Consider the following 26,557-nt stretch of genomic DNA (forward strand, 5'->3'; position numbering starts at 1 on the left):
ATTGAAACCAAATCATGTTCTATTTTTATAATATCAGAAGCAGCTTAGAAAATAAAATGTTGGGTATATGTAGGTCAGTATTTTGTTTCCTTTTTGATATATTGGTGCTTTATGATTGACAGCACACTATGACAAAGGTTTTGTGAAAGTGCTTGTAATATGCTCTTAACATTTTAAGTATATTCATTGTTTCAAAAAGGTTGGACACCCCTGAGTGTGAATAACTGAGAGCTATAACAGTATTCTCAGTTCAGTTTTCAGGAGAGTTCTTGGGACTTTCAGATGAAAAGTTGTTTCATCTGAAAGATGAGGAATGGTTTAGGCTTTCTCCCTGTTCCTTCAAGTCATCTGCTTGTTTATGTCTACTTAAACTGGAAAGGACAGGCTGATTTGATATGCTGCTCATGCTCTTTCACCTGCCGGATTTTGCCAGTTGGAGCACTTCCCAACTCCTCCATTTTCTGTTCTGCTTTACATTCTCCCATCTCTCCTCACTTTGCATGAAGAGTAGCAGCTGGGGTGGGGATGGGGGAGTGGCTTTGGCATTTGTCTGGAATGCTTGGAATTGCTGTATGATGTGACCTTTCACTTTTGCCTGTGTTAAAGATTTTGTGATCTGCTGCCATGATGCTCCACACAGTGTTTGAGAATTAACTTGAATTCCATTTGCTTATCACATTCTGCCAAAACACTAAACATATTAATGCAGTTCTCTTCTCCTGATGATATGTCTTAGGCTCTATCCTTACATTTTATTTTGCTCTGAAATCTTTCCTAGATTCATTGTGTGCTTACAACAATGAAGCAGTAAGGTAGAGGGTTGAAATATACACTTTATATTTAGTTTAGCAGCATATATATTATAGCAAACTAAAATTTATACCTAATAAATTTTACAGTAATACCTTGCCTTACGAACTTAATTGGCTCCAGGACAAGGTTCGTAAGGTGAAAAGTTCGTAAGATGAAACAATGTTTCCCATAGGAACCAACTCCCCCCAGAGATTAGAATTGCCCCCACCCTCCTTGCCTTTCGTAAGCTGCTTAAAACCCACCTCTGCCACCAGGCATGGGGGAATTGAGATACTCTTTCCCCTAAGCCTTTTACAATTTTATGCATGGTATGTCTGTACATATGTTTGGTTTTATAATAAGGGTTTTGAACTGTTTTAGTATTGGATTATTATTATATGCTGTTTTATTGCTGTTGTTAGCCGCCCCGAGTCTGCGGAGAGGGGCGGCATACAAATCCAATAAATAAATAAATAAAAGCCAATAATGCATGCAAGCCCATTAGGAAAATCCAAAATATTAAGGCTTAAAAAAAAAAAGCAGTGGCCAGATGAAGCTGAGGTGAACGGAGTGGGGGGAGGGAGTCCCAATGAAGCAAGGCAAAAAGAGCCTCTCTTGAGCTCCATGAGTCCCTGCCTCCCATTTTTGTCCCCCCCCACTCTGCTCATTTCCCCCCCTACCTTTCTCCTCTCTTGAGTTCCATGAGCCTTTTCCTCCCGTTTTTGCCCCCCCACTCTGCTCATTTCCCCCACATCTTTCTCCTCTCTTGAGCTCCATGAGTCTTTTCCTCCCGTTTTTGTCCCCCCCCCCCCATTCTTCCCAAAGGGACACCCATTTTTGCAATCCTGGGATTCTTCTGAGGGAAATCCCAGGAGGACTTCAAAAAAAAGTCCGGAGGTGTTTCTGTGTTTTTGCAATGGTGCGATTTCGCTGAGGCTTCCCTCGCTGGGAAACCCCACCTCCGGACTTCTGTTGCCAGTGGAGTGCCCATTTTTGCGATACTGGGATTCCTCTCCTGGGATTTCCCTACAGCATCGCAAAAACGCGGAAATCAGGAGCTGGGATTTCCCATGGAGAGAAGCCTCAGGGGAATCCCAGGATCGCAAAAACGGGCGCTTCGCTTGCAATGGAAGTCTGGATGCGGGTCATCCCAGTGGCTGCGGGTTTGTAAGGCGAAAAAATTTTGTAAGAAGAGGCAAAAAAATTCCGAACCCTGGGTTCGTATCTCGAAAATTTCGTATGACAAGGGGTTCGTATCACAAGGTACCACTGTATTTCTTTTTTGCTGATATATAAAGTTCAGTACACAACACTCAGTGGGTATATTGGAAAATATTTGTAGCTTGGGTGGTAGATGTTGGTGGTGATTTGTTCTCTGAGGTTATTGCTTAGTTTCCAAACATTTCATCACCAGGCTAGGTAACATCATGAGCAGAACTTTGATTGAAGTGTTTCAGTTCTCCTTTTATCAGTCTTATGTACTCAGTGGTGGGTTCCTGCCGATGCAGCTAATTGCATGCAGCTCTGGCATGTGAGTGCGAGATCGAGTGCAATTTTGCTTCGCGCACCTGTGAGGTTAGAAAAATCTTGCATGCGGATACCCATGTGCAAGCATTTCAGTGAGGTTTTTTGCTTCTCCACATGTGTGGAAGCAAAAAGCCACTGAAACACACGTCCCCATGTGAGATTTTGCATCCTACACAGATGCAGGAAGCAAAATTGTACTCGATACCACACTTGTGTGGCAGAGCCACGGAGCTGTGCACAATTAGCCATACCAGCAGGAATCCACCACTGTATGTAGTCAGTTAGTCCCTCACATGGCATGATCAGCCAGGGTGTCCTCACCACCAGATGACCTTCACATAATGTGACCAACTGAACACATAAAGTCTATAAAAGCAGAGAGCTCTTCAAGTTCTTCAAAACTCTTCAATCCAAGTTCTGTTCATGATGTTACCAACCCTGGCAATAAAATGTTCAGGAACTAAGCAACAATCTCAGAGAACAAGCCACCAGCAACACTGGATGACCTCAAAATTTGCACAAATACAAACAATACTAATGATTCAAATGACTCAACCATAGAATGCTGAGGTATTCAAGAATGTTACTGATGTTACAAGATTGCCCAGATGTTACCTGATGACTAGAAACTCTGTTTTGCTAAAATTTAATCTGACACACATCCCTCCCATAGCTTCCAGGCCCCAGAGGATTTTGTTGCAAAGTCATTATAAGTAGGAATAAAACACAGAAAAAGAAATCCTGTTAAAAGATATTTTAAAAATACCTCATAAGTGTGTTTTACTACTGAAATTCTACTACTGTATGTACGGGGTGGTGCCCTCATGGCCCATTTTTGGTTCCACAAGGCTGCAGGGAGGCCTACTAGGCCCAAAATGGGGTGTGTGGGGTTGTGCACACATGTGCATGGGATGGAGGGAACATTGGGCGGGGTTGCATGTGCAGTGGGGCAGGAGGAGGGTGGGGGACATGCAAGCATGCACAGGCCCCTCTCACATTGCATTATTGGTGCCGGCCTGCATGCACGTTATCAGCACACAACAACAAAAAGATTAGCCATCATTGTTATAAGAGGACAGTGGGCATTTGAACCCATCAAAGCAGTCTTTCTGAACATACATAAAGATTCTGAATGTTATGATGCTCAAGGCAGGGAATGTTCCATATTCCAGTATGGTTCTGCTATAAAAAATGTTTTCATCTCCAATTACCTCAGGGAAAACCAAGGCACCAAATATATTCTGGTTCGTTATTAGTTTCTTATTTCTTATTAGCATGAAATACCAGCTAAGTGGTGGCAGCACCTAACTGACCTTGACTAATCTTGAAAAGTCAAGTAGAGTCAGATTTAATTAATAGTTAATTAGGAAAAGGAACAGGAAATTCCATGTCCTAGTTTGCAAGCTAAAGTAAGAAGTTGAAAAACTGTCAAAGAAGAATGAAATAACTACTTCAGAATTGTTGATAAGAAAATTACATATAACCATAACATTCTTATTTGTGTAAAAGTTCAAAAAAGATCTTAATACGGTTTTAAAATTTATATAATTCTGCATCAAAATTATGCATACACTACTTCATGTTGTTCTGGTTTTTGGTAGAATTTTAGCTATTACAAATAACTTTTACTAAATGTAGTATTTCATAAACAAAGAAACTCCATCTTTATTCTCTTCCTTCCGTATTCAAAATACACGTCATACTAGCACATTTCTTATTCTCCTGTTATCTCTCCTAATTACATTCCTTTTGCATTCCTCCCAGCCTCCTCCATTCACCAAAATGTATGTACTCAACAGCATGATTCAAAAACAGCAGAAATGACTAGAAAATAACACAGAATGAGTTTGCCTGATTGGGAGCTGAACGGGAACACCTTCCATTTTTGTTCTACAACATTGAAACTCCACCCTTCTTCTCCACTGACCCCCTGACGTACCAAATACAGTGGTACCTCGAGATACGAACACGGGGTTCAGAAAAAATTTGCCTCTTCTTACGAACTTTTTTCATGTTACGAACGCCAAACCCGAACTTCCGGGTTGGCTTCGGGAGGTTGCTGGGAAGCCCCCCAGCCCGTCTGTCACCTTTTAAAACAGCCACGTAGCTCCCCAGCAGTCTCCGAAAGCGGTTTGCTCTCCATGTGTCCTCAACCTTTCACGGAGGGTTTTCCACCTCTCCTCTTCCCAGTTTGCTCTCCATGTGTCCCCAACCTTTCACGGAGGGTTTTCCACCTCTCCTCTTCCCAGTTTGCTCTCCATGTGTCCTCAACCTTTCACGGAGGGTTTTCCACCTCTCCTCTTCCCAGTTTGCTCTCCATGTGTCCCCAACCTTTCACGGAGGGTTTTCCACCTCTCCTCTTCCCAGTTTGCTCTCCATGTGTCCTCAACCTTTCAAGGAGGGTTTTCCACCTCTCCTCTTCCCAGTTTGCTCTCCATGTGTCCTCAACCTTTCACGGAGGGTTTTCCACCTCTCCTCTTCCCAGTTTGCTCTCCATGTGTCCCCAACCTTTCACGGTTTTCCACCTCTCCTCTTCCCAGTTTGCTCTCCATGTGTCCCCAACCTTTCACGGAGGGTTTTCCACCTCTCCTCTTCCCAGTTTGCTCTCCATGTGTCCCCAACCTTTCACGGAGGGTTTTCCACCTCTCCTCTTCCCAGTTTGCTCTCCATGTGTCCTCAACCTTTCACGGAGGGTTTTCCACCTCTCCTCTTCCCAGTTTGCTCTCCATGTGTCCTCAAAATTTCACGGAGGGTTTTCCACCGCTCCTCTTCCCAGTTAGCTCTCCATGTGTCCCCAACCTTTCACGGAGGGTTTTCCACCTCTCCTCTTCCCAGTTTGCTCTCCATGTGTCCTCAACCTTTCACGGAGGGTTTTCCACCTCTCCTCTTCCCAGTTTGCTCTCCATGTGTCAACAACCTTTCACGGAGGGTTTTCCACCTCTCCTATTCCCAGTTTGCTCTCCATGTGTCCTCAACCTTTCACGGAGGGTTTTCCACCTCTCCTCTTCCCAGTTTGCTCTCCAAGTGTCCCCAACCTTTCACGGAGGGTTTTCCACCTCTCCTCTTCCCAGTTTGCTCTCCATGTGTCCTCAACCTTTCACGGAGGGTTTTCCACCTCTCCTCTTCCCAGTTTGCTCTCCATGTGTCCTCAACCTTTCACGGAGGGTTTTCCACCTCTCCTCTTCCCAGTTTGCTCTCCATGTGTCCTCAACCTTTCACGGAGGGTTTTCCACCTCTCCTCTTCCCAGTTTGCTCTCCGTGTGTCCCCAACCTTTCACGGAGGGTTTTCCACCTCTCCTCTTCCCAGTTTGCTCTCCATGTGGTCCCCAACCTGGAAAACCCTCCGTGAAAGGTTGAGGACACATGGAGAGCAAACTGGGAAGAGGAGAGGTGGAAAACCCTCCGTGAAAGGTTGGGGACACATGGAGAGCAAACTGGGAAGAGGAGAGGTGGAAAACCCTCTGTGAAAGGTTGGGGACACGTGGAGAGCAAACTGGGAAGAGGAGAGGTGGAAAACCCTCCGTGAAAGGTTGGGGACACGTGGAGAGCAAACTGGGAAGAGGAGAGGTGGAAAACCTTCCTTGAAAGGTTGAGGACACATGGAGAGCAAACTGGGAAGAGGAGAGGTGGAAAACCCTCCGTGAAAGGTTGAGGACACATGGAGAGCAAACTGGGAAGAGGAGAGGTGGAAAACCCTCCGTGAAAGGTTGAGGACACATGGAGAGCAAACTGGGAAGAGGAGAGGTGGAAAACCCTCCGTGAAAGGTTGGGGACACATGGAGAGCAAACTGGGAAGAGGAGAGGTGGAAAACCCTCCGTGAAAGGTTGGGGACACGTGGAGAGCAAACTGGGAAGAGGAGAGGTGGAAAACCCTCCGTGAAAGGTTGGGGACACGTGGAGAGCAAACTGGGAAGAGGAGAGGTGGAAAACCCTCCTTGAAAGGTTGAGGACACATGGAGAGCAAACTGGGAAGAGGAGAGGTGGAAAACCCTCCGTGAAAGGTTGGGGACACATGGAGAGCAAACTGGGAAGAGGAGAGGTGGAAAACCCTCCGTGAAAGGTTGGGGACACATGGAGAGCAAACTGGGAAGAGGAGAGGTTCGGGGGGGGGGTGCTGGGAAGCCCCCCAGGCCGGCTGTCACCTTTTAAAACAGCCGCGTGGCTTCCCAGCAGTTGCTGAAAGCCGTTTTTTTGCGGGGGAGTTTTTTGGTTGCACGGATTAATTGACTTTACATTGTTTCCTATGGGAAACAATGTTTCGTCTTACGAACCTTTCGTCTTACGAACCTCCTCCTTGCACCAATTAAGTTCGTATCATGAGGTATTACTGTACATTACTCCAGTATTTAACCTATTCCTCATCTTAATATCTTCCTCCAAACACTTGTTCCTTACGTTTTTGGACCCTTCTGAATTTAGGATCGAACCAGCGAACGTTTGATTCTTCCTCGCTAGATTCTGGACTCATAGCAACGTCCTGTGGCTGGCCTCCCACCTGTTCTACTACCTGTAACCCTGGGCCCACCACTAATTCATAAACACTATCTATATCAGAGTCCTCAAGTTCTTCATCATCCTCCAACTGACCAGGAGTTTGTATAACACATGTCATATCAGTTGTATGTGAGATACAGTGGTACCTCAAGATACGAACCCCTCGTCTTACGAACAACTCGTGATACGAACCCGGGGTTCAGAAAAAATTTGCCTCTTCGTACAAACTTTTTTCGTGTTACGAACGCCAAACCCGAACTTCCGGGTTCAGCGTTCAGAGGCTGCTGGAAAGCCGCCCGGCTGTTTTAAAAGGTGACAGCCGGTGGCGGGGCTTCTTTCCGGGTTCGGAAGGCCACTTTGGGGTTTTGTCTGGGAGAGAGGGCAGGAGGTCCGGCGCTGGGGGAGGGAGTCAGGAAGGTCCTCCTGCTCTCCCCGCCCAGCGAAAAACACAAAGACGGTCTGACAGGCAGGGCAGAGCAGCCTGGAGCAAAGGGAGTCTGAAACCGCCGCCGGCTTCAGCTTCCCATTGCTCCGCAGGCGGCGGCTGACCGCCTTTGTATTTTTGGCTGGGGGGGGAAGCAGGAGGCGCAGGATCGGCGGGCGTGGGGCGAGGCAGTAGGTCTGCATCCTGGGCGGGCGGCGGGCGAGGAAGCGCGGCCGAGCGGGCCAGCGAGGGTGCATCCAACTTGAGGGGCTGGCGGGAGGAAAGCAAATGTCTCTCTTCGTTGTGCTGCCACCAGCATGGCCTGGTTGGCAGCGGAAGATGTAACCGAGCCCACGGGGCTGGGCTCGGCTTTCCCCCTTACCAGCCCAGCAGGCAGCCGCCGCAGAAGGCTCCATTCTGTTCCCTGCCGGCCCGATTGAGGGGCCGGTGGGAGGAAAGCAAATGTCTCTCTTCGTTGCGCTGCCGCCAGCATGGCCTGGTTGGCAGCGGAAGATGTAACCGAGCCCACGGGGCCGGGCTCCATGGCGGAGACCGCCGGCCACTCAATCGGGCCGGCAGGGAACAGAATGGAGCCTTCCGCGGTGGGGCTGGTAAGGGGGGGAGCCGAGGGGGGAGCCGAGCCCAGCCCCGTGACATTCGCTTTCCTCCCGCCCGCAGCCGACTGATCGTGGGCTCCTTCGCAACCTCGGAGAGCTTCCTGGGCATGAAAGCTCGCGAATCCAACATGGACGAAAACCAGGAAGCTCTCCGAGGTCGGGAAGGAGCCCACTATCAGTCGGCTGCGGGCGGGAGGAAAGCGAATGCCACGGGGCTGGGCTCGGCTCGGCTCCCCCCCTTACCAGCCCAGCAGGCAGCCGCCGCAGAAGGCTCCATTCTGTTCCCTGCCGGCCCGATTGAGGGGCCGGTGGGAGGAAAGCAAATGTCTCTCTTAGTTGCACTGCCGCCAGCATGGCCTGGTTGGCAGCGGAAGATGTAACCGAGCCCACGAGGCCAGGCTCCGTGGCGGAGACCGCCGGCCGCTCAATCGGGCTGGCAGGGAACAGAATGGAGCCTTCCGCGGCGGGGCTGGTAAGGGGGGGAGCCGAGCCCAGCCCCGTGGCATTCGCTTTCCTCCTGCCCGCAGCCGACTGATCGTGGGCTCCTTCGCAACCTCGGAGAGCTTCCTGGGCATGAAAGCTCGCGAATCCAACACGGACGAAAACCAGGAAGCTCTCCGAGGTCGGGAAGGAGCCCACGATCAGTCGGCTGTGGGTGGAAGGAAGGCGAATCCCCCGTGGGCTCCATTACATCTTCCGCTGCCAGCCAGGCCATGCTGGCGGCAGCGGAACAATCGCCTTCCTCCCGCCCACAGCCGACTGACCGTGGGGTCCTTCCCGAGCTCCCTTCCTGAGCCTCCCGCTCTCTCCCCCCCCCTCGCCCCTTCGCCTCCCTGTGTTCCTAGGAGAAGTGCTGGGGATTGAGGCAAGACAGACCTTCTGCTCCTCACCAGCACTTCTCCTAGGAACACAGGGGGGCGAAGGGGCGAGGGGGTGGAGAGAGAAAGGGAAGCTCAGCATTCCATCAGCCGCAGCGCTGGCTGTCAACTTTTCTTTTTAGCACTGGGCAGGAGCTGACTTGCCTCCCCAGTGCTAAAAAGAAAAGTTGACAGCCAGCGCTGCGACTGACGGAATGCTGAGCCTCCCGTTCTCCCCCCCCCACCTTGCCCCTTCCGGTTTCGGCGTTCGGGAGACCGCTGGGTTCCCAGCTGTCTCCGAACTCCAAACACCAAAGCCGAACTTCCGCGTTCGGCTTCAGGAGACAGCTGGGAAGCGGCGCGGCTCTTTTAAAAGGTGACAGCCGGCCTAGGGGGCTTCCCAGCACCCCCCGAACCCGAAACCCAGGTTCAGGGGTGTGCTGGGAAGCCCCCCAGGCCGGCTGTCACCTTTTAAAACAGCTGCGCGGCTTCCCAGCAGTCGCCGAAAGCCGTTTTTTTGCGGGGGTTTTTTTGGTTGCATGGATTAATTGACTTTACATTGTTTCCTATGGGAAACAATGTTTCGTCTTACGAACCTTTCGTCTTACGAACCTCCCCCCGGCACCAATTAAGTTCGTATCTTAAGGTACCACTGTACTATAAATAATACTATTTCAACACAATAACAATAATACCAGCAATAATAGAAATCATAACCCACTTGAATCACACTCCTAAAGACCTTTCATGATGATTTGGCCGCCTGAAAAGGCAGAGTAAAAATTAGAAGAAAGTTAAGACAATTTCTCCATTCTCTGTCTTTTAAAATAACATGAATTCTAAAATAAAATAAATATCTCAAGATGGAAAGGGCAATAAAGAATTAACACAGTATGTTGGCTTGATAAATTGTTCACCTCAGAAGAGAGCTTAACATTTGTTTCTTTCTTCTTTATGGTACTGAAAAAACTACATTATGAAGAGCAATTCTAAACTTCAGGTCTTGTGATAATTCACAAGGCATCAGACTTTGAGTCATTAAAGTGAAGGCTGGAAGCAGTTCTATCAGAATTTTTTAGATTCAATGGGTATACAACAATGTTTCAGTCATTTTTTTCTAGCCTATTGTTCCAGCCAATGGGACAAGAGTATAAGACTGAAAAGGCCAATCAGGTGACCACCTACTTCCAAAACAGTTAATATAGGAAATATAATCCCTGTGCAAGTCCATTCTGCCAACCAAACCACTGAAACAGAAACATGATCTGTCTTTGCTTCCCTATATCCATGACAGAACAGGTGGCTGCATGGCAGGTCCGGGGGGCCAGATCATCCAGAATGGGAGTGGTACTACACTGCAGCCTCTGCACACTCAGAGCCCCCACCATCTAACCCGTCCTCCAATTCTGCCATACATACAGGACGAGCCTCCCGCCCGCCTCCCCATCTGCAATGGCAGGAATCACCAAGAGGCAGCTGAGACTCCACTCCCTTTTGTTCCACCAGGGCTGTCGTGGGTGGGCTGGGCTGCACATCCCCAGAGCAAGAGGATAGCAGGCTGCAGCCGCTGCCAATCACTGTCGGCAGCCATGCACTTGCTGCCTCTTGTGCACATGCTGGGGAGGTGGGGCACCCAGCAGAGCAGGGCCACAACCAGTGCAGAGGGGACCGGTCCCTTGCTATCTCTCTGATACCGTGTTTCCCTGAAAATATGCCCTAATGCATTTCTTTTGGAAGGAAAAAAATATAAGACTGGGTCTTCTTTCAGGGAAACATGGTAGAACTAAGGAAAATGTTTCTAACAGTGAGAACAATTAAATCAGTGGAATAGCTTGCTATCAGAATTTGTGGGTACTCCACCACCACTGGAGGCTTTTATGAAGACACTGGACAGCCATTTGTCTGAAATGGTATCGGGTCTCCTGCTTGAACAGGGAGTTGAACTAGAAGACCTCCAAGGTCTCTTCCAACTCTGTTATTCTATTAGAAGATCTCCAAGATCTCCTCTTATCTGTTATTCTGTATGCTTTAAATCTCCATTCCAGCTGTTCGTAGCAAAAGAAAATGGTGCTGGGACACGGAAAACTGCAAAGCTACTTGTCTATGGAGATTCTCAGTCATCCAGGTCATGGTTGTCCCAAAGGTGTTTTTTCAATAGTTTTATCTGTGTTGTCAAGGTCATCTGAGTAGTGCAAATGGATGTGGAGCCTTCTTGGAACTGTTGAAAGGACTGTGTTGTAGATTGGAGATAGACGGTGTCATATTCTTTGCCTCGGTTCAGAGAGGGCTGTTTAGTATTAACATAGATGGCCTATTTGACCGCTGTTTCAAATCAGTGGGTCCTCTCTGTCCAAAATGTGGATTTTGCTGTCTTCAAAAGAATGGCCTTTGTCTTTTAAATACAGATGGACTGCTGAATCTAGTCCTGAAGTGTTTGTTCTCCTATGTCAGTGATGGCAAACCTATGCTACATGTGCCACAGGTGGCACACAGAGCCATATCTGGGGGTGTTAAGGAGTGGACAGAACCCTTGAGTTATCAAGGACATGCCCAGAGGAAAATGTGGGATTCCAGCAGATATCCAGGAGATATGAGTAATTATTCAGTCATACAAGACAGATACATTAAAGTGTATAAAATAGTGCTTACTTTAGAAATAGCACAGTCAATATCTCTCAATACAATAATAATATTACAAGCCTGTCTTTGTCTTACATATCAGACATACACTCAGCTTACAAATACATCAAACTTTCATTGAATACACAGTTTACTACATCAGTCATAGTGAATCAGCAGAATGAACAGAGAGAGGAGAGAGATAGAATCATGCTTTTGGGCTCCCTCTTATGGCAATTTGCAAACTACTTCTTAAAGCTATAGTACTTCAATACATACAAGCATTCATTGTTAGCTTGTTTATATATTGTACAGAGTACTAGCAGGGGGCACACGAAATGTTGCCCTATGTTATTTTCAACTCTTATGTGTGTGCTGGCCAGCTGATTTTCACTCTTCTTTTTGGCGGTTTTTGCTATCCCCAGGCTTCAGGAAAGCCTCCTGAAGCCTGGGGACAGCAAAAAGTTGCCATCACCCCTAGTCTCCTTTTTGATGTCAGAGGTCTTCAGGAATTTCTTTGGCTTTGGACAGTTGCAGCCAGGCCTCACACAACTCATGCCATTTCTTCTGCAGCTGGCAAGGGTTTCCTGAAGGTCTCAATCCAGAACGCTGTTGTCGGCTAGAGAGGCCTTCAGGAAAGGCCGGATCGATCTGGAGCTCTGTTATCAGCTAGAGAGGCCTTCAGGAAAGCCTTGTTAGCTGCAGAAGAAATGGGCTGAGGTATGTGAGGGATAGTTGCAACTATCTGAAGGCAAGTAGTAGGGCAGTACAATATTGTTTACTGGGATCTTGCTCTATTTAATTGCCAGTGCCCATTTATTGTTGCTATTTAATTAATTAATCTTTTATTAATTTATGGGGGGGTTAAATTTTTTAAGGATGAGTGATCGTTAAATGGACTGAATGAAGAGAATGAGTGAGTTGAATGGATTTATAATCTCATTTTAATCAACTATACATTTTATGTTCACTGTTTTTAGGGGAGGTGTAATGGAAGAGGGTGGGGGAGGGTGGGGGAGTTATGGGAGGGTTTAATTTTTAGTAAGGATAATTGTTGATGGAGAGTATGATTGGGATGAATGAACTGAATGGAAGGCCCAGTATGTCTGGGGTTCTGGAGGCGGGAGGAGTGGGGAGTCTAGCTCTGGGGTAATTCTCCTCCTGCCTCTCTGGTCAATCGCAGTCGGTGTTAGCAGTGGGTCAGAGGTCGACTCCTAGGTTGCTCCATTGTGGGGTTCCTCAGGAATCGGTCCTCTCCCCCCCATCAGTATGCTGATGATACTCAGCTATACATTTCTACCCCGTGTCTACTCAGTGAAACAGTGGAAGTAACGTGCTGGTGTCTGGAGGCTTTTAGGGTTTGGATGAGTGTTAACGGGCTCAACCCCAACAAGATAGAGTGGATATGGGGTCTGCCTTCCAAGGACAATTCCATCTGTCCGTCCATCACTCTGGGGAGGAACCTCTGACCCCCTCAGAGAGGGTCTGCAACTTGGGAGTCCTCGATCCCCAGCTGTCTTTATAACGTCATCTTTTGGCTGTTGTGAGCGGGGCATTTGCCCAGGTTCGCCTGGTGTACCAGTTGCTGCCCTATTTGGACAGGGAGTCTCTACTCACAGTCACTCATGCCCTTATCACCTAGAGATTCAACTGCTGCAATGTTCTCTACATGGGGCTACCTTTGAAGAATGTTCGAAAACTACAAATCATGCAAAACAAAGCCATGCAAGCAGTCATGGGCCTTCCTAGATATGCCCATGTTTCTCCAACATTCCACGGAATGCATTGGTTGCTGATTGGTTTCCAGATGCAATTCAAAGTGATGATAATGACCTATAAAGCCCTACATGGCATCGGGTCAGATTACCTAGGGGACCGCCTTCTGCCACATGAATCCCAGCGACTGGTGAGGTCCCACAGAGTCGGCCTTCTCCAGGTCCCGTCAACTACGCAATGTCACTTGGCGGGGCCTAGGGGAAGAGCCTTCCCTGGAAGGGCTCCAGCCCTCTGGAATCAGCTCCCCTCAGAGATTCGTGCTGCCCTCAACCTCCTCGCCTTTTGCAAGAGTCCTAAGACTCATCTATGCCGCCAGGTTTGGGGTGATTAGATCCTAGCTCCCTGGCCGATGAATGTTATGTATGATTGTTGTTTGAATGAGTATGATTGGTTTTTTTAAATAATACTGGATTTTATAGATTAGTACACTTAGTTTTAAATTAATTGGATTTAGATTATTATATTGTATTGTTCTTTTTTTAATGTGTTATAAGCCGCCCCAAGTCTTCAGAGACGGGCGGCATATAAATACAAATAAATAAATAAATAAATAAATAAATAAATAAATAAATAAAGTAAGTAAGTAAGTAAGTAAGTAAGTAAGTAAGTAAGTAAGTAAGTAAGTAAGTAAGTAAGTAAGAGCTGTGAGAAAATGAGGTAGGCCCAGCACAAGTTGGCATATCCTTTTGTTTGCTGAACAATGCTGAAGCTAGGCCTTACTAATACCCGTGTTTCACACCTGACAGTATGAATTCAAAGCCAAAAGTATAAAGAAGAAGAAAGTGAATCTGTTGGTATCTGTAGATGGTGTGAAAGTGGTACTGAAGAAGAAGAAGAAGGTAAGTTTTTCATTTCTAAAACTTGTATCCTATTCTACAGTTAACAATTCTTTTTTGTAAATTAGAAATGTTTTGGAAATTTTGGTCTCTGAAATATTATCTGTGTACAAGTAATATTTGATTATCACCAGTTGAATAGCAACCATTCAAAGGTACTACAGACACCTCTTCCCAAAGCTACCTATGACCTGGTTTCAAAATTTCATCTGTTGTAGTGAACCTGTGGTTGTTTCTTGTTACAACCAACAGCAGGGATTACAGCCCCCACACCTACCTCCAACACAGCCTGCTGGTTCTCTACAGACCTTTGGCCTACTCAGCCATCAGCTACCTAGGGAACCTAAAGCTGAGCAGTAGAATCTATTGGTCCTTGTGGAGCTTTGGAGCTTGTAGACCAGTGATGAGGAACTTTTTTTCCTTGACTGCCAAAAGAACAAGCACGAGTGCCCAGGCCCATAATTCCATGCACGGCCCTCCTGCCCCTGCGCATGCACGTGTGACCCTCCCACATGCATATGCAATCCTCCCATGCTTCCCCATGCATGCATGCATGCATACCTCCCCCCATGTCCTGTTTTGGGCCTAGCAGCTCTGTCTGAAGCCTCCAGAGGCCTGAAGCAGACCATTTCCAGACTTCTAGTAAGCTGGTTTTTTGCTTTCCCCAAGCTCCAGAGTCTTTCTTGGAGCTTGGGGAGGACTAAAATGGCCTCCATATAATAGCTCATGCATTTGTTTAACGTCCACATCTGGAAGAGTACGGGGGGGGACATTAAGTGAGGGTGTTTCATTTACCACCACCATTTGAACCATAATGGGCAGTCACCATTGCAGCTGTAAATCAAGGACAGTGTATTACTATTATTGCACAGAACTGTATGAAACCCAACTGTTCTGTCTGGGTGCCCCCAGACTTCAACACCAACTGGAAAAAGCAGCCAGACACGTTGGTAAAAGCAAAAGCACTTTATAGTTTGAAAAATAAACACAGAGAAAAACCTGTTCTTCCCAACAGGCAGGCTATGAGACTTCACAGCAGAGTCCTGATGGCCAGACAATACAGCAGACTTCTTGCTGGCACACCCACCACTGTAGAGAATAAGACCCACACCTTTTTCCCCCAAGGTTTCAGTATTCAAAGTCACAAACCAGAATTCCAAGACGCCAAAGATCACAGCCAGGTCCCAGGACTCCCAAAGATAATACTCCACAAGCCAGGAAGGGTGGGTCTGCCTTTTCAGCCTTTCCAGAGAGCACCACACCCAAACCCAGCTGTTGCCTCTTTAGTGCTGAAAGTACCTGGCTAATTGTCCCCTTCGTTGTGTTGCTCTTCTCTGCCGGAGATCGATTATTGCTTGTGCATTTTCATCTAAGGAATCCAGGCTGCTTGCTGGGGAGAGCTCCCTCTCGGGGGACTCTGGCTGTCCTCCCTCTCCCTCAGCCTGAGATTCCTCCTCCCCGTCTGCCTGAACCTCCTGTTCCTCATCCTCCCCCTCTGAGCAGGAAGCCGGCAGAGGATCAGCCGTTCCCTGAGGGGCCTCAGACGGAATCACAACACCCAACAATCCTCATTCTTTCCTTGTTCCTTGTCCATAGATAAAACATAATTTGTATACTTTAATTATTTCTTCTGATACAGTTGTGTTGCTTCAAGTTATTTCTGTATTAAACATAGCAAATATTTCTGCTGAATTGGCTGTAAAGTTGACTCAGATATCCCAGATGATGATGGTGATGGTGATGATTAGTGTCAAAGTTCCAACTGACAAACCCAAGCAATTCAGCACTCTGTGACTCCCATCTTCTTCAAAGTACTGGTTTATTGAGTACATCAATTTGGCACAACTAAAACTTAAAAACAGCTCTGTGTCTAGTTGAAGCCATTTGAGTTGGGGTCTTTGGCCTGCCACACTTTATACTAGTTTAATATGTATTCTTTACTGTGGGAATTTGGGAGGAGGAATTACACGAGGGCTGTTTGCATGTAACCATAACAAATTCCTTCTAGATAGTCAAGGTCATCCTTTGTTTTCACACTCCTGCACCTGCACAGAAGGAAATGAATGGATTCTGCCAGGTTGGCAGCTGAAGATTGGTCAGTGTGATAGATTTGGCAGTGTGGGGACAAGGGCTTGAACTTTTAACTGGGTGGAGAAACCCTGGGGCTTTAGCTCTGCTAATAACTTGGAACTTTGAGGAATACTTTGCCTTGGAGTCTAATTTAATTTTGGATGTTGTTTGGAACCCTAACACACTACTATTTGACACTTTTTTGTATTATTAAAAGTTAGGTATCCCCCCTCCCCCCATGTCACAGATCACATTGTCCAATTAGGTGCTTTGTCATCCTCCTGGTTACTAAATTCAATTTCTAGTCAGCACCCATTGGGATGACCTTGGTTCCCAGGAGATATCATGTTGTTTTGACTGGTGTGCATTCCAAGCCTCTTTCTCCCAATCCACCCCCAGCTGTGTGGCAACTTCAAAAACAGAAAGATATCTGTGACAGGCCTGATCTATTTCCGAGTTGACAATCAGGTAGATAAACAGCAAAACTGAAATGCCATGAAACAAATTATTAATATATTCCCATACCTCACACCTCATTAGAAATATGACAAATTTCATATCCACATTCTAGTCAAAGTCCATATCTCTATTAAAATTTAAACTCAAAAAATGTTTGGTTAACTTTGTTCAAATCATCAAGCAAAATTACATAATGTCCCCCATTTTTGTTTCCTCATAACTACTTCAATTCTTCCACTGGCAATCTTCTTTATACACAAGCATATATGATGACATTCTTGACGTACTGGTCATCATTTTTCTGACTTGGCAATCTCAGTGGTTCACCCTATGGCTCTGTCTAGTTTTTCATCATTGTTTTTATGTTTTATCTGTGGATTAAATTTATTAACCTATTTGTCCCAGTTTTTGTCCTCTTTCTCCACAGTTCCTTTGCAGACAATCAGTTCCTATTTGCATATTAGACTAAAGTATTTCAGACTCATAGCGTAGTAGGTGCATGAGTTGCTTTATTCAGAAAATATTATTTCTAGAGATCGTTCTTATATTTTCTTTACTGCCTTTACTGTACTTCATTGCCCATGTTTTCAAAAAGACATTATGCATTTTTTATATAATATATTAAAAGTAATAGTTAGCTATAAAGATTATATGTTGAAAGATGGTGATACTATGTACGTTCTAATGTTTCTGTTATTGTTATTAGAATGAGATACTAAAATATTGAAGAGTTAAATAATGAGTGCTATATGTTAATACAAATATGTATAAGAATATTATTACAATTACATGATTTGAATAACAAATATTAATACTATCATTACTACTTATATTCAAATGAATGATGCCCAGATGCCTCATTGTTCATGTATTGATATTGATGTATATTCAAATAAATAAATAAATAAATAAATAAATAAATAAATAAATAAAAATATAACTACATGAAAATATTGATTGGTTGGTTGGTTGGTTGGTTGGTTGGTTGGTTGGTTGGTTGGTTGGTTGGTTGGTTAGTTGGTTGATTGGATTTATATGCCACCCCTTTCCGAGGACTCATTATTATGAACACTTATAGTCTAAAGATGAGTAAAATTGACTTTGGACAAAGTCCACCTTTTCTAGAATGCCCTACTAGAGCCATCAACTTTAGCTAATATAAATTATGGAGATTATCTCCACCTGTGTAACAAATGAAGGCATGGAATGTACTTGTCTATATGTGCACAATAGCAAAGTCAAAACAAATCAATTAAATAAATTTCTGATTTAAATTAATTTCCTATGAATTAAAGGAACTTAAAATAATTTGATCCCCCTCTTCATATAGCAACTGTTTCTCTTATTGCTCTCACATACAGAAACATATCACACTTAGAATACTGCATCCAGTTTTGTTCACCATATGATGAAAAAGAGACTGGAAGGAGTGCAGCAAAGAAAACAAAGATGTTTAGGGGGTTGGAATTTTAAACACATGAGGAATGGTTCAAGGAATTGGGTTTGTCTAGTCTACTGAAAAGGAGTGGAAGTGATATGATAATAGTGTTTCAATATTTGAGGAGCTGCCACAAAGAAGAGAGCTCAACCTAATTTCCAAAGAACCAGAAAAGCAAGACGAGAAACAATGGATGGAAACTAATCAAGGAGAGAAGCAACCTAGAACTAAGGAAAATTTTCCTGACAGTGAGAACAGTTAATTAGTAAAATTGGTTGCCTTCAGAAGTTGTAGGTGCTCCATCATTCAAGGTTTTTAAGAAGAGACTGGACAGCCACTTGTCTGGAATAGTATAGGGTCTTCTCCTTGAACAGGGGGTTGTACTAGAAGACGTCCAATGTCCTTTCCAACTGTGTTACTGTGTTATTTGGGTTGTTGTTTTTGGTCAGCTAGAATAACAGATGAGATAGGGGATCAGAGAACACTGGATATGGGTTAAAGAAAAGAGCTAAAAAGAGATATACCCAAATGGCAGGGGACAGATAATCTTCAAAGGCTTTCATGCTTTTCACTGTAGAGTATGTAGTCAATGGTTCCTATTCAGCAATATTTTTCATTCTCAGTGTACTATAATCACCTTCCCAGAGCTATATATTTATTTATTATTTATTTATTTATTGGATTTGTATGCCACCCCTCTCCAAGGATTCGTGGCAGCTCACAACATATAGCTATGAAAGTGCTTGGTTCCTTAGTAATACTGTCTCAAGGACTTTCATTTCCTTAGGAGTTTTATAAATGTTATGTCACTCAGTGAAGCATCTGTCCTGCTTATACTCAGCTCTTTTTTACAGAAGAAAGAGTGGGACTGGGATGACAGCAAGCTACTGGTGATGCTTGACCCAATCTACAGGTAAGAAATGTGAGTAAGGAAAACAAGAGTTAGCAGCCTCACTATTAGTCATTGGGAGAAGGAAAAGTTAACTAGCCATGTGCTTATTAGGCAAGTCTCCAATGACCTAAACTAGGCTCCATTTTGCATAGCTGATACCTGATCTTTATGTGGGTATGTCTCCCTTTCCCCAGATCATTTTGTTCCAGGTTGTAGGATATTTGAACTCTACACACAGTACAGAATGAATTCAGATTGAAACATAAGATCAAGCTAGCGCTTGGCAAAGGTTTCTGCTGTGAGTACTCCTCATCTACCTCTGGTAATAATAGATTCTGAGGAGGAGGAGCCAGGCCCATCTTGGTACCCTGGACCAGTGGTGTTGCCAGCTGATGCAGAGAGTGAGAGTGAGGGAGAAATAGACCCGAATGAACCTGAAGGACCACTAGAGGTGGCAGATATACCAATGACAGTAGAGTCTGACTTAGAGGAGGAGGAGGAGGAAGATCTGGAACCTTTGCTAGATGCCCGCTTTAGAAGATTAAGAAAGAAACAAGAATACTTGTATGGAAAAAGGAAGTAGTCGTGGTTTGTTAACTCTAGGGGATTATGACCACTTCCTATAGGTATTTAAGGATGGAGTATGGGTAATTCGGGATGGAGTTACACTGTTTTGTAATGAAGTCGGATGGTGATTTGAGGTCTCAGCCAGGTTACACTAGCCATCTGTTATTTCCCTGCTAAAAATTCTTGGAGAGAAAGGGCCTGTCTGCTGAAATGCTGGGACGCTGTAATTTGTAAGTCTGTGAAACTTTAGAATTCTTATCTCATGAAGGAATGTGAGCAGCTTTGATCTTTGACAGCAGCCTAGCCATGGAACTGTTAAATCTTAATTATTCTCCCTGAGAAACTGCTGAGATTTATTACCTGCATGACTTTAGCTTGTAAAAATGAGACTATGTATAAAGAGACTGATTTGAACTTTCAATGCGTGGATTCCTCCTTTGTTTTCATGCTAGAACAGTTTCTAGATCTTGATAGCACTTTGAAGAATACTGTAGTCTCTATTTCAGTCTTCCTCTTTCACCAGTCCAACTTCATGCTCTAGAACATGAGCACAGTACATGCAGAAGTATTTGTAGGAGAACTAACAATCCTTTGGATGGAATTCTGGAGTTCATATTATAATTCTGTCATGCTGCAGTTATAACTTGCATAAGAGAAAATACTCGGCAGTTCCTCTGGACTGGCACAGGAGTTCATGGCCACCATGACAGCCATGGGCCTGACTCAAATAGTTCAGGGTCCGACTCACGAGGGGGGCCACACACCCGACATGGTATTTCTCTTGGAGCAATTGTGTAATGGTCTGAGACTAAGGGGCTTAGAAGCATTGCCTTTGTCATGGTCAGACCATTTTCTACTGCGGCTTGATTTCCTGGCTCCAATCCTCCCCCGCAGGGAGGCGGAACCGATTAGGAGGTTCCGCCCCAGACGTCTGATGGACCCTGAGGGCTTTCAGAGGGCGCTTGGGGTTTTACCAGATTCACTTGTCCACAGCTCGGCAGAATCTCTTGCTGAGGCCTGGAACAAGGCGGCAGCAGAGGCTCTTGACTGAATTGCGCCATTGCGACCTCATGAAACGCCAGAAGAGACGTCTAGAAAAATGATGGAGGAAGAATAAGTCTGAATCCGATCGAACACTTGGAAGAGCTTTTATTAAGACCTACAAAGTGGCGCTCAAGGCAACAAGATGCGCGTACCATGCCGCCTTGATTGCATCAGTGGAATCCCACCCGGCCGCTCTGTTTAGGATGACCCGCTCCCTTCTAAATCAGGGGGGAGTTGGGGAGCCCTTGCAGGGTAGTGCCGAGGAGTTTAACTCTTTTTTCGCTGATAAAGTCGCTCGGATCCGGGCGGACCTCGACTCCAATTGTATAGCAGTATCGGCTGACAACGAGTCAGTTGAGGTGACTGGGGCTAAACGTCTTTGTCCATCTGTCTGGGAGGAGTTTGACTTGGTGACATATGATGAAGTGGACAAGGCCATTGGATCTGTGAGTTCCGCCACCTGTCTACTGGATCCGTGTCCCTCTTGGTTGGTTTCAGCCAGTCGAGAGGTGGCACGGAGTTGGGTCCAGGAGATTGTCAACGCCTCCTTGGGGAAGGGGTCCTTTCCGGCTCCTTATAAGGAGGCACTTGTGCGCCCCCTCCTCAAGAGGCCTTCCTTGGACCCAGCCGTGCTTAATAACTACTGTCCAGTCTCCAACCTTCCCTTTATGGGGAAGGTTCTTGAGAAGGTGGTGGCGCTCCAACTCCAGCGGTCCTTGGAAGAAGCCAATTATCTAGGTCCTCAGCAGTCTGGATTCAGGCCCGGCTACAACACGGAAACTGCTTTGGTCGTGTTGATGGATGATCTCTGGCGGGCCCGGGACAGGAGCTTGTCCTCTGTCCTGGTGCTTCTTGACCTCTCAGCGGCTTTCGATACCATCGACCATGGTATCCTTCTGCACCGGCTGGAGGGGTTGGGAGTGGGAGGCACTGTACTGCAGTGGTTCTCCTCCAACCTCTCCGGTCGGTCGCAGTTGGTGTTAGTGGGGGGTCAGAGGTCGACCTCTAGGTCACTCCCTTGTGGGGTGCCTCAGGGGTCGGTCCTCTCCCCCCTGCTATTTAATATCTATATGAAACCGCTGGGTGAGATCATCCAAGGGCATGGGGTGTAGTATCATCAATACGCCGTTGATACCCAGTTATACATCTCCACCCCATGTCCAGTCAACGAAGCAGTGGAAGTGATGTGCCGGTGCCTGGCGGCTGTTGGGGCCTGGATGGGTGTCAACAAACTCAAACTCAACCCAGACAAGACAGAGTGGCTGTGGGTCTTGCCTCCCAAGGACAATTCCATCTGTCTGTCCATTACCCTGGGGGGGGGGACTATTGACCCCCTCAGAGAGGGTTCACAACTTGGACGTCCTCCTCGATCCACAGCTGACATTGGAACATCATCTTTCGGCTGTGGCGAGGAGGGCGTTTGCCCAGGTCTGCCTGGTGCACCAGTTGCGGCCCTACCTGGACCGGGAGTCATTGCTCACAGTCACTCATGCCCTCATCACCTCGAGATTCGATTACTGCAATGCTCTCTACATGGGGCTACCCTTGAAAAGTGTTCAGAAACTTCAGATCGTGCAGAACGCGGCCGCGAGAGCCATCGTGGGGCTCCCTAGATTCACCCATGTTTCTGCAACACTCAGTGGCCTGCACTGGCTACCGATTGGTTTCCAGTCACAATTCAAAGTGTTGGTAATGACCTTTAAAGCCCTACATGGCATTGGACCAGAATATATCCGGAACCGCCTTCTACTGCACGAATCCCAGCGGCCGATAAGGTCCCACAGAGTTGGCCTTCTCTGGGTCCCGTCGACCAAACAATGTCCTTTGGCGGGCCCCAGGGGAAGAGCCTTCTCTGTGGCGGCCCCGGCCTTCTGGAATCAACTCCCCCCCAGAGATTAGAACGGCCCCCACCCTCCTTGTCTTTCGCAAATTACTCAAGACCCACCTTTATCACCAGGCATGTGGGAACTGAGACATCCTCCCCCAGGCTTTTATATTTTATGTTTGGTATGTATATGTTGTATGGTTTTAAATTGTTGGGGTTTTAGATGTTTTATTTTAATATTAGATTTGTCTCACTGTTATATTGTTTTTGTATTACTGTTGTGAGCCGCCCCGAGTCTTCGGAGAGGGGCGGCATACAAATCTAATAAATAATAATAATAATAATAATAATAATAATAATAATAATAATAGGTAATTGACCATATGCATTTTAAGAGTCAATTGGTTCACTAAACAGAAAGCATTGGAATATTATTACGGTGTATTAATCATATAAAATAAATATAATTGTTCTGTATGTATATACACAGTATACCCATACAATGAAATTTTTATGACGCCCAAGACCATACATAACAATCCAAAAGAACATGCTCAACCTGCAATTTCCCTCCTGAACCATCCAACATCCACACAACAGACCAAGTAGTATTGTCCAGCAGATTACTGATGGTGACCTCTTAGTAAATTGTTAAGTGCACTTATAACTCTGGGATAAAAACTTTTCAGAAAATGTGTGGTTTGAGTTTTAATTGTTCTGTATTTTCTGCTAGAAGGCAGCAGTCCAAAAGATTGTAAGTAGGATGAGAAGAGTCTCTGAGAATGTTGTTCACCTTTTTAAACAAAAAAATGCTCTCTCCTACACATTGGCAAAAAGAATCAGAACACCAAATACAAGCTGAATAAACAAGACCTTACAAACAACCCTCACTCTGTAAAAGACTTTGCAATACTGATATCAAATGACCTAAGTGCCAAAGCCCACTGCAACAACATCGCCAAAAAGGCTTCAAGAGTTGTTAACTTAATCCTACGTAGCTTCTGCTCTAGTAATCTCACACTACTAACCAGAGCATACAAAACTTTCGCCAGACCAATCCTTGAATACTGCTCGTCTGTCTGGAACCCACACCAAATCTCGGACATAAACACTCTAGAAAATGTCCAGAGATATTTACCAAAAGAGCCCTCCACTCCTCCACTTGTAACAGAATACCTACACAACAAGACTTACAATCCTAGGTTTAGAAAGCTTAGAACTACGTCACCTTAAACATGATCTAAGCATAGCCCATAAAATCATCTGCTACAACATCCTTCCTGTCAACGGCTACTTCAGCTTCAACCACAACAACACACGAGCACACAACAGATACAAACTTCATGTAAACCGCTCTATACTCGACTGCAGGAAATATGACTTTAGTAACTGAGTAGTTGATGCATGGAACTCACTACCAGACTCTGTAGAATCATCTCCTAACCCCCAAAACGCTATCTGTAGACTATCTACGTTGACCTCTCCCTATTCCTAAGAAGTCAGTAAGGGCTGTGCATAAATGCATCAGCGTGCCTTCCGTCCCCTGTCCTAATGTTTCTTTTTTACTAGTATCATGTATATGAATATTATTATATCTTTATATACCACCAATATGAACTTGACAAAACAAATAAAAAAAAATATATATATATAAAACAGCGAGATGTGAAGATAATGTCCAGGGCTGGTAGCTGTAGCCCAATGATACTCTGGGCAGTTCTAATGATTCTCTGTAAAGCCTTTTTATCCACTACAGAGCTGTTCTCATACCATGCAAGAATGCCATATGTTAGGATGCTCTCAATGATGCTGCGATAGTAGGACAACAAGAGATGCTGAGATAGTTTTATCTTCCTGAGCATTCTTAGGAAGTACAGCCACTTTTGTGCCTTCTTTACAAGCATGTTGACATTCATAATCCGTGAGATGTCCTCTGTGATATGAATACCTAGAAATTTAAAACTACCAACCTCCTTTACCTGTTCACCATTTATGAATAAAGGTAAATGTACATCTTTCTTCTTCCTGAAATCAATTACCAGTTAAAAAAGAATGTGTAAGTAGTAAACTAAAGGAAAAGAATAAATTGCAAAATGGTAATATTGGAAAGAACTATCGTATATACTCGAGTATAAGTCAAGTTTTTCAGCCCCAAAATGTGCTGAAAAATCCGACCTCGACTTATACTCGAGTCACTGACGGTGCTTGGGCACTGCAATAGTGGGAGCAGCAGCAGAAGGGGTAGGCTGGACCCACCAGGGCATGGAACCATTCTGCCGATGGAGCCGGGTGCCAGAGTTGGAGGGAGTGGAGTGGCAAGAAAGTGCGGGGAAATCTTCCGGCTGTGAAGGTTTTTTCCTCTAAATGTCATGCGCACATGAGAGAACTCCTCATTGCACTACCAGCCCACCATGCGCCTCGGGGGGGGGGGAAGGCTGAGTTTTCTGCCGCGAGCTTTAAAGAGAAAGGTGGAGAGAGGGCGAGGCGAGAACTCTGATTTGAGCAGCTCTGCAGGAGTGTGTGTGTGCGTCCTGTGGGGAAAAAGCAGCGGTCGTTCCTGTTGCTCGGCTGGGGGTGCTGCCCAAACTGGAGGTCTTGCCCCGCCCTCTCTCTGTCTTTCTCTTTAAAGCTCGTGGCGGGGGACAGAAATTCACCCTAAGGGAGGAGGTGGGGATTGTGCCCATCTTGAACGTGAGCCCCTTGTTCCGCTGCCAGCCCACCATGCGCCTCTGCAGGAACAAGGTGGTGGTGGTGGAACCTTGTTCCTCCTAGGCACACTGCCCGAGTTAGCCAGCCCTGGCAGATCTCTGGCCGAGCTCCACCCTGCGGCTCCAGTTTCAGACGCTGCTACAGGGACCCCCAAAAACATGGTGCTGGTGCGGGCGATGGCTCTGCCCCTTCAGGGATTGTTTGCTGACCTACTCAGCCTCGCAATTCGGTGGCGGTGGGAGTGGTGGGTGCCTGGGGCGTGGACATGACATTCCCGATGCTGCTACTTCTCTAAGAAAAGCTGCCGGGCCGCCTCAGCAGTTGCCGCCGCCGCCTCCTTGTTCCTCCAGGGAATGTCATGTCCACGCCCCAGGCACCCACCACTGCCACTGCCGCCGAATTGTAACCTGGCAGGGGTGGGGGTTCCAAGCAGGCAGTGATCGCAAAGGAAGGTGACTGTGTCCATGGAGGCACCTCCCCTGCCCACTCTGGGATTCCTTGTTGCAATCCCAGCCTTTCAGCTTTTTAAAATACTGAGTGGCTGGGATTGCAGCAAGGAATTACTGGAGCGGGCGGTGTGTGTGGGTCCTCTGAAATGGCTGGAGCAAGGGGCAGATGGGAGCGTGTGGTCCCCTCTAGCCACCCATCTGCCGGGACTTCACTTTCTGCCTGCCCTGCACCAAGGCTCCTGCCAGGTGAAAATATTTTTGCCAGATAAACTATGGATCCCACTGAAGAAATTTTAGAGAACACTCAAAATGATTGTTCATTTGCTTTGTAACCTTAAATAAAAACCAGTACAGTATTGACTGTGTAATTTATCCGAGGGGGGGGAGGGAGAAAGAAAGATGCTAGGAATGAAGAAGGAAGAAAGACAGACAGAAAAAACAGACAGGAAGGAAAGGAAGGAAGGAAGGAAGGAAGGAAGGAAAAGAAAGATGGTAGGAAGGAAGGCAGCCAGAAAAAGATGGTAGGAAGGAAAAGAGACAGACAAAGAAAGATGGTAGGAAGGAAGGAAGGAAGGAAGGAAGGAAGACAAAAAAGGAAAGGAGGGAGGGAAGGGATGGAAGAAGGAAAGAAAAAGGAAGGAAAGAAGACAGACAGACAGACAGAAAAAGAAAGGGGGGAGGGAAGAAAGACAGAAGGAAGGAAGGAAGGAAGGAGAGAGACAGAAAGAAAGACCTATGACCACAATTGAGCCCAAAATTTTGGTTGTTAAGCAAAAGCGTTGTTAAGTGAGAATCACCACATTTTACTCAATTCATGACATTTCCTAGCTCTAACAGTGATGTGCAAGCAAGGGAAGTACATCTGCAGGCATGTGTAATGTTCTAGTTATTGTTAAATGTGTGGCAGAAAGTGGACTCTGGGTTTATTTTTCCTATCACAGTAAGTGAGGTTGAATGTATATAATTTTACAAGAGCTCTCTCTGTGTATGTATATATACACATACAGTTTATATAATAGATAATGTACGGTATATTTTTGTGTACCTGTGTGTGTAATATCTATGTACACATATGGCAAATATACCGTATTTTTCGCTCCATAAGACGCAGTTTTTTTCCTCCCAAAGTAGGATGAAAAATCAGCCCCGTCTTATGGAGCGA

General features: G+C 45.8%; 1 protein-coding gene across 11 annotated transcripts in view; it reads left to right on the forward strand.

Moving 5' to 3' along the window:
- LOC139164552 (carboxyl-terminal PDZ ligand of neuronal nitric oxide synthase protein-like) overlaps nt 1-26,557 on the forward strand; it is a 230,310-nt gene that overhangs the window by 74,153 nt on the left and 129,600 nt on the right. For 7 of the 11 annotated variants that reach the window (XR_011558634.1, XM_070746840.1, XM_070746843.1 and 4 more), the window contains exons 3-4: nt 13,853-13,945; nt 18,764-18,822. Coding sequence is in view for 8 of the 11 variants with exons in the window: in XM_070746840.1 (XP_070602941.1) it covers nt 13,853-13,945; nt 18,764-18,822 (152 nt within the window). In the remaining 3 variants the exon portion in view is untranslated. Of the gene's footprint in view, nt 1-13,852; nt 13,946-18,763; nt 18,832-23,913; nt 24,240-26,557 lie in introns of those variants that run through there. The other 4 variants (XM_070746836.1, XM_070746839.1, XM_070746845.1 and 1 more) reach the window with 4 other exon arrangements.

This window comes from Erythrolamprus reginae, chromosome 3 (assembly GCF_031021105.1).
Source record: "Erythrolamprus reginae isolate rEryReg1 chromosome 3, rEryReg1.hap1, whole genome shotgun sequence".
NCBI lineage: Eukaryota > Metazoa > Chordata > Lepidosauria > Squamata > Dipsadidae > Erythrolamprus > Erythrolamprus reginae.